General features: G+C 37.0%; 1 protein-coding gene across 5 annotated transcripts in view; it reads right to left on the bottom strand.

Moving 5' to 3' along the window:
- Positions 1 to 1,193: 1,193 nt before the first annotated feature.
- JAK2 (Janus kinase 2) overlaps positions 1,194 to 9,144 on the bottom strand; it is an 87,616-nt gene continuing 79,665 nt past the window's right edge. For all 5 annotated transcript variants that reach the window (XM_083883566.1, XM_083883568.1, XM_083883565.1 and 2 more), the window contains 2 exons: positions 7,598 to 7,711; positions 1,194 to 5,382 (listed from right to left, as the gene is read on the bottom strand). In XM_083883566.1, the coding sequence (XP_083739692.1) occupies positions 5,275 to 5,382; positions 7,598 to 7,711 (222 nt within the window). In that variant the 3' untranslated portion in view covers positions 1,194 to 5,274. The remainder of the gene's footprint in view (positions 5,383 to 7,597; positions 7,712 to 9,144) is intronic.

Below are 9,144 nucleotides of genomic sequence, written 5' to 3'. Positions count from 1 at the left end.
TGAGCCCACCAGACTGATCCTGACACCTTCTTGGCTAGGGATAGCAAAGTTAGTGCTGTATGGGTGTGATGACATGGTCTACTGCACACCACACACATCTCAAACCAAGGGAGTATGGTTTCAGCAGAAAAAGCCAAGGATCAGAAAGAAGGGGAAGTGCACCAAGAACTCCATCCCCTTTCTCTGGACACTGAAAAACGTGTGCTGCGAGCCGGCAGATCAAGCAGGTAAACCCCTGTGGTAGGGTGGATGATGGTCAAAAGAAAACTACATGGGGGTTGGGCAGTTCCATCACACTCACCCAAACCTGCCAAGGCAAGCACTACGTGCTTACAAATAGTGGCACGACCACTGGATGGCTGGAGACTACCCTGTGCCTCATGCCGCCACCTGGCCCAACACCATCTTGGGCCTTGAAAAACAAGTTAGGACATGGCAGCCCTGAGAGAAGTGAGTTGGAAAATGGGACCCATTTCAAAAGCAGCCTTGCAGACATCCCGGCCAGAGAGCATGGTATTGAGAGTGCCCTGCCCAAACAAAACCTCTATATACTGTGGAAGTGAATAAAGTCCCTATGGTCCATATGGAGAATGTATTAGGGAAAATTGTCTGGATTAGTCCTGCCTCAAGCAAAGGCAAACTCATCCATGGGACCACAGGTGTACTTGGTGGGTGACACTGAGGGAACAGCTGTATATTTGATAAGAGTATTCAACTCTGTTCAAGGTAAACGGTGGCAATTTTCATTAAAAGTGGTGGTAATTTTCCTGTAAAGTTAAGCAAAGTCATATGGAAAGACAACAATGTAATGCAAATAGACATTAGAGTTTCTAACAAATTTAAGAAATGTAAGGTGATCTAAGGCAACCTCTGTCTACCAGACTTGCATCTCTTTAAATACTGAGAGCAAAAGCAAGTGCTTCTTGATCCCAAATTATTCTGCTTTGTGAAAACCTTCATTAAAAATAGAGTAAAAGCCCATAAACTATAAACCAGTCTTATGTTTAGGTAAAACTCAATCTACACTTTTACTGTGGTACATCTAAGTTTCTTCCAAAGGATAAATGTTTCATGTGGCTATTCCAGGAAGGTCAGAAAGTTGTACATGCTGTGCTCTACCTCATCAAACAAAGCAAGAAGCAATTTGTAACAAATTTAAGTGTACAAAAGAAAATGCTAGCAGGCATGTATCATTCATTGTATTCAGGTACTTTATTTTCACTATCCAAATGCAAAAGAAACACACAGTTAAGTTTCAGGTATGGATATACAGTTTTCTAAAAATATCCCTTTCATGTTCTCTTCAATAAACCATGTGTTCAAATGTTTACATTTCAATCATAAGTAGCAGGTATCTTTTCCTCCCTGTTCCCTACCACCAAGGGACTTTTTCTACTTTAATATAAAGTACTGTAAACCTCTTATTCAAAAAGAAAAATTCAGAACAAAACTTCTTAGTCAAAGACCTTTTCAGAATTGTTGTCTGGCATGGCACAACATTTAGTAGTTTATTTTGGTATAGTAATTACTGAAAGTTTTTCAGCCAGGTTAGGTGTCTGTAAATATTTCAGACTTAAGGCAGATAATACACAGTTTAGAAATATATTAGCATATATTTGTCATGGTATGGCATTTTCAGTAGACATCAGTTTTTCATAATTCATTGTGCATTTCACATTTCAAAAAAGCTTCTCCCATGCTGAACAGCATCCTTCTTCCTTTAGTCTTGTCCTTCTACACCTCTACTTTTCCTCTCAGAACTCTAACCTTTTGTTGTTGTTGTTGTTTGTGATCACATTTTGTTTATGATCCTGCATTCCTGAAAAGCTTGCTTTCTTTACATGAAAGTTACATGTCTTCATACTTAATAGAGTAATGTCTTTTCCCATACATTTCAAGGCAGCTGGTCAGCATCTCAACTAAATGCAACAATTAAAAATTTAATTTTGGGGGAAAAATGTAATTCTTACATATATTTTCACAGTTGTATTCATCAGTACACTTAATAACAATTATCTCAACTATGGAACCTTTTAACCAGTACTAGGACTTGACAAGAACACGGGTTTCTTTTCCTGAAAATTCATTTCTCCTCTGACATGACTGTTGCATGTTTGTGGAATACTGTATGGAATATATTTAAAAACTAACTTTGAAACTTAACATATTTATACTGATAGACAACAAACCAATCCTACACAACACAATACTTGATTGCAGAAATTCTATAAGATACATTGTGTACTTATTTAAAAATTCTTTCACTTCAAATATAAGTGCAAAGCAGTAGTTAATATTTTAATTCTACACTGTAGTAGCAGTCATGTATGCATAAACCAGCACTTTTTCTACCAACAAAATCAAACAGCATTTTGGGTAGCATAATGATTACACTAAAGTATGAAAAATGCAATGCCAACAGGAGACAGTTTCTAAAACAAAGTACTTAGTCTATTAATATAAAAGCCATGTAAAAATATGACATTATCAATGCTACTATAGATCTGAGAGCTTTCAAAATATAAAATACAGTGTTTTTTTGGTGTTGTTGTTGTTTTGGGTTTTTTTGGTTTTTTTTTTTGAAAGGTTACACAATTGGCAGTAGCAAATTCAGCAAAATCACTACATTTACATCCTCAACAGCTTTTTGAGAAAGCCACCAGGTCTGCTCTGGGACCTAGATACTGGCACTGCAGATGACCATACATCCCTCGAGCCCTAAGCGCTACTTGGTCCTATTCTCCCAGCTAAGAACATCCATCTCAAATGATCAAGCCCTCTGCACAGGCCTCTGGTTGTTAAAAAAGACTGTCTCTGGCCAACAGCATGCAATTACACTGCAGTGTAAAGATATGGCTTTCTCTAAAAATGATATAGTATTAAAGTAAAAACAACAACAACAAACAACTCCACAAGACACTTAAAAATCATCCTTGAGTTCACCACTACATTTATGCAATTAAATAGACTATATAATTAGTCATACTGTAGTAGAACAAGAAAAAGACCTTTAATTCACTTGAAAAATTAGCAGACTGGAAGATTTCTTCATTGCATTACACAAACTTCCCTGAGATTTTTGCATAAATTATGTTTAGTCTACTATGTATTTGCAACCAGTGAGCTACTGTCATACAATGCAAATTTTACATAATTCCTGCATATGTTATCCAGCTAAAATGCTGTCTTGATGCTTTAAAGCTTTATCCTCTTTATTACAAAAAAACACGTACACATAACTGAGACTACAAATACAAAGACATTTTTGCACAAAATTTCAAATCCTCAAAGCAATGTATAGAAATTGATAAAACATGTTAAGTTGAACAAAGCACTTCAAAGTTCTTTGCAGCTTAAAAACTGACTGTGAAATTAGTTTGAAAAATCATCTATGCAAATGCTTGGTGGCAAGAACACTAACAGAAATAGTTTTAAATGTCATGGGCAGAGAGAAGGCTGACGCTGCTCTCTCTATTTAGCACTCTGTTGTACTATAAAATAGCAATTTTGTAGGAGTGATTGTGGGAGAGAAACATCATAGTGGTACAAAATACTGCTATACTGGCACTATGTTACACTAAGTAAGGATTTTTTGGTTTGTTTTTGTTCTTTTTTTTTAGTTTTTTTGTAAAGTTGATGTTCTTCAGCTTCTGATAAGATGGATGTAGTTTACATTAATAACAAATATTAAGGAGACTCCACAGTGAAAGTTTTCACTAACTCACTGCCACAAATTTTAAAAATGAACACTTAATTTTAAATATAATTCTGGATGTCAGGTCAGTTTGCCAAGCTGTATATCCCCTTGACCGAACTTCTCTCAGCAGAAGTCCAAGAACAGGCATTTAACTTTGCAAACAATAGTGCTTAAGTAAAAACAAACAAACAAACAAGATTATTTGAACTAAAAATAAACAAACCCTGCAATTACACTGCTTTGAGATATGAGATTATCCCCAAGTTTTATGCCTCAAGGCAAAACCGAAGCATTCTGTTGTCAAAAACTTTTGTTACTTATTTCAAAAGCTGAATTATACAGCATTCGTGTAACTCTGATCTCCTTCCAGTTCTCAGTAACTGGAATCATATCCTTGTCCTCCACTAAGTGTGGAGCAATTGCACTTGTAACTCCTCCTTCCAAATAGTCTCATATTGGGTATTACCACAGAAAGAAATACTCTTGGGCCACTTCAATACAGAACAAGTTTGATGCGGTTGTGACTGGCTGTATCAGATACTGAGTTGTATGTATTCCTTTTCTGTGCTGGAAGGAAGATATTTAGATGGTCATCTTAACACCAAAGTGAGGAATTCTGAAAGTGAGGGCATTTTCTAGATTTTTAATCCTGCTTTGAAAGTTCAAATTCATAGATACAGCATGAAAACTATGAAGATGGAAAGGAAAAAAAGAGCAGCATTTAAAAGCAGTATGTTTAGCTTTTTTTCATCTAAACTGAAGACACTGCTTTGTGTAAAATGAATTCACTTCTATGTATTATCACTGTATCTCCAATTCCGTAAAAGCAATCTAATACTCAACAAGGGAAGATATGGAAAAAGGGATAACATCTTTGCTTTTTCATTTTTAAATTAAAATTTTTGCATGGATTAGTAAATTTTCTGTCTCTCCCAATAAAGGCGCAATCTGCTCCCTTTCCCTCAATATACTTACAGTACATCACACAACCTATTACATCTCTTTGGATATACTGCTAGCTGATAACTGATACAGACAAGCACAGCAAACCACTTCTGTTTTGTTACACAGAGAAGCCAGTTCTGCATCAGCAATGAAAAAATCACAAAACTGTATTAACAGACAAAAGTCTTTGTGCAACACACAAAACAGGATGCCAAATCACTATATACTCAGTGTAAAAGCATTTCTAGAAGACTCTTCTGGATCTTCATTTCAGAAAGGAAATACACTGGTTTTTTATCTCTTACTTTCATCACATTTTAAGTCATCTTTTTTGTATTGCCAAGTAAGGCAAATAATGGTGTTGCTGAATGACCACCCATTATTTAATTTAGAAAAATAATTTCTTTCCCTATTGAGAATTTCAACATGTTCTCACAGTCACAAATATATCCTGATAAAAAAGTCCTACCAGGATTCCTTAGTATGCAGATTGAGATAGGGTGTTTGCCACACAGATTTTACATCCAGCAAGGATAAGATGTGTGCTCATGTACACATGTCAAATATACACAGCTGACCAAGTATGTTTTGTTCTGCATTCCAATTCATCCTCTGAAGGAGGGACAGCTTTCTCATCCACCCATGTTTTCCCTTATATGATCCACTCGCAGAGCAAGATCCCGAAAGGTGGGGCGCTGGGCAACATTATTATTCCAGCACTCTTTCATGATAGCATAAATCTGGAGAAGAAAAAAAGAAAATTGGTACTGGGTAAACAGACACCATTTATATTTAATTTAAACTGGACTAAAGAACATCCAGCTTAATTTTATGCTTCCAAACAAAGCTGGGAAAGAGTGTGCCTAAATTCTTGCTATACTCATCAGTTTATCTGCTTCATGCCAGTGATAGCAAGAACCTAGGATAGGTAGCTCTGCAAAAATTCTTATTATAAAAGACATTTTTTAAAAAGTTAATATGAAAATTCACTCAGTTGTCTTTTAAAACTTTTACAAGACTTATGTTATTTTCCTAAGTTTTTTTTTCCTGCCTTTTTTTAAAATTTAAAAAAATGCTTTAACATGACAAACACCAGCATGTCCAGAAATTTACAAAGATTTACAAAGACAGTAATTGTAAATAAGGCTTCCCCTGCAAAGTCTGCATATACTTCTCCACATTTATACATTAAATTCTTAATTATTCTTCATATATAATCAGAAATAAGCAAAAAACCAGTTACTGTGAAAACTGAACCAACTTTGAAAGTTATTTCCTCTACAGTAGTTACATGGCAACAGTTTTCCTTTTGCCCAGAGATGTACCTAATACCTGGTCTCATAGAACTTGCCAAACTCTTTACCTGTACTCTTCTCATTAATTCAATCCAGGTTGTTATTACCAATTTCTCATACTTGCAACAGTTATTCACATGTTGCTTAAGAACAGTCCGTACAGATACCAGGAAAAGAATAGAAACTGTTTATTATCTTTCAGCAAATTTGAAACAGCTGCATTGACCAAGCAGCTTTAGAACCAAGTCTCAAGCAGCTTGTAAGCTGCAAGATAAGCTACTGTAAGCTACAGGTATCTGGAAAATTTATTATCTGTTATGAGTGGCCTTTCAGGATCAAAAGGGGGTGAGTTTCTGACACAGAGACATTTCCACCTTGCTTTGATATCTGGAGAAATGTCAGACACTGAAACCTTTGGGTTAGTTAAAATACAGTTTCAGTAAAACCGATTATGTATTATCTCATACATATGACATTCAGGTTATCTACAAAAAGCCAAACCTTTGCAATTCAACAGTTGCTGCACTGGTACATAAAATGCAAGAAAGGTTCTTCAAAGACTTCTCTTTCCATTCTCTATACATTTTTTCTTCCCCTGTGGCTTCCTGCCTCAGTTGTAACATTCTTTCTCTCCTCTATTAGACTACTTGACCCTGATGTTTTCTTTTCCGTCAGTTTTGAATGGATTATTTCTTCACTTATTACCAAGTGTGTTTGAGTTTAAAGGGATGCAGCAATTAATCTGAGCTAGAAGTTACATATATAAACAACAACAACCCATAACTCTTTCACTTCCTTTTTTTCATTACTAATTCACCTACACATACCAACCAGGTCAATTTGACTGAACCTGGCTTTGTGCACCCTGCTCTGAAAAACAGAATACTACACAACTTAGAAGTGGAATGAAAGTATTTTTTAAAGTATCTGATGTGTAAGTAAAACCAAAAGAACACTAAATTGATTTTTGTGCTCTGAGGACAGCTTTACAGCTATACTTTAGTATCTACAAAGAACATGAATGCAAATCAGAAGACCCTGAACATAGAAAATCTGATTCATATACTTAACTGTGCCTAGAGTCTGCAAGTTGAAAACGTTTGACAGTGAATAATATACATGATAAACATGAGCCTTCCACACTTGAGAAGAGAACAGTAACAGAAGTAACAGAAAGGCAATAATCAAGATAAGAAGCTCTTATTAAGCCTGGAATTAAATGTGAAAAACCTTAGGTAGATAGTAAGATATTTTTGCTAAATATAACAGATTTCAAAAAAATCCAAAGTTCACAGCTTTGAACACATAACAGTTCTATATCCTAATTTAATTAGTTCTATATACTAATCTTTTTGCCCTAATACATGTATGATTTTGAAATAGAAGTGTGAGTGCCCAAGTACAGCAGTCAGTCATAACAGTCCCACTTCATAAATTCAGCAAGACTACAGTATGGGCTCCTGAGGCAGTACAAGCTAAAGAATAAGAAGAAAATATTATTATACTCATCATGAAACTGATAAAATAACAGCACAACCATTCCACTTGAATAAATACTTAAGTGGTCCAAGCAGAGCAAAACATAAATTTTGTATTTACAGGTACTCACCCTAACTGAGCACCATTCACACTATAGTAATATTTTAACACAGTACTTCACCTCATTAGGGCATCCATCTGGTCTTGGCAGTCGTTCATTATTCTTCAAAAGCTCTATCAAATGAAATACAATCATCTGCCCTTGTTTATCATTGCCAATCATGCGCATGAATTCCTGAAACAAAACACCAACTGTGATACATAATTTTTACAGGGAAGAAAAGAGGCCACAATATTCTTACCAAGCAAAAATTCTTTATAAGAATAATAAGAATACATTGAATAGTACATAACAATAACAAAATTAAAAATTACACCTCCAGAGAATATATCAGTAATTATAGGGGGTGTTTCGTGTGTAAAATGGAATAATGATATAGAATAGAATGGAATGATACATACACAATTTAAAGCACTAAGTGAAAAATCTTTAAAAATGTTGATCATCATCTGATGATTTGGTTACCCTGGATAAAGAGAAGGCTGACATTTTCAATTACTTTTGTGCCTGAGTCCTCAAGGGCAAGTACTCCAGGCACACCGCTCAAGTTGAGAAAGGCAGATAGAGAGATTGAGAGAATGAAGACCCTAAGCCCACTGTAGGAGAGGGTCGTGTTCATGACCATCTAAGGAACCTAAATGTGCAGAAGTCTGTAGGACCTGATGAAATTTATTCAAGGTGAAGTTTGTGATGACTGGAAAAAGGGAAAGATAACACTGATTTTTGAAAAAGGGAAAGTGGAAGATACGATGAACTACAAGCCAGTCAGTCTCACCTTGCCAGGCAAGATCATGGAGCCAATTCTCCTGCACACCATGCTAAGGCATATGGAATACAAAGAAGTAACTGGAAACAGACAACATGGCTTTACTAAGGGCACAAATTTTTGCCTGAGAAATCTAGTGACCTTCTATGATGGAGCTATCTAGACTTACGCAAAGTTTAACACTGTCTCACATAACATCCTTTTCTCTAAATGGAAGAGACATGGATTGAGGGATGTATGACTCAGTGGATAAAGAACTGTCTGGAAGCTGTGCTCAGAGCTGTGGTCAATGGCTCACTGTCCACGGGGAGAGCAGTGAAGGGTGGTGTCCCTCAGGGGTCAGTACCAGGGCCAAAACTGTTCAGCATCTTTGTAGGTGCCCTGGACAGTGGGACTGAGTGCACCCTCAGCACATTCACTGACCACAGCCTGTGTGGGGCAGCTGACACCCTGCAGGGAAGGGAGACCATCCAGAGGACCTGGACAGGCTTGAAAGTGGCTCACATGCAAGCCTCATGATGTTCAGCAAGGAGGAGCACAAGGCTCTATGCCTGGGTCATGGCAGTCCCAGACACACCTGCAGGGTTGGAGGGGATGTGACTGAAAGCAGCCCTGTGGAGAACTTGGTTGATTAAAAACTCAACCTGATCCAGCCATGTGCACTTGTAGCCCAAAAAGCCAAATATGTCCTGGGCTGCATCAAAGCAGTGCAACCAACAGGGCTGGGGAGGGGATTCTGTCCTTCGGCTCAGACCCCACCTGCAGGGCCACATCCAGCTCTGGGGTTCCAGCACAAGAGCGACATGGATGGACCTGTTGGAGCAAATCCAGAGAAGGGCAT

This window comes from Zosterops lateralis (assembly GCF_965231275.1).
Source record: "Zosterops lateralis genome assembly, chromosome: Z".
Classification (NCBI taxonomy): domain Eukaryota; kingdom Metazoa; phylum Chordata; class Aves; order Passeriformes; family Zosteropidae; genus Zosterops; species Zosterops lateralis.
This window is presented reverse-complemented; position numbering and strand designations above follow the sequence as displayed.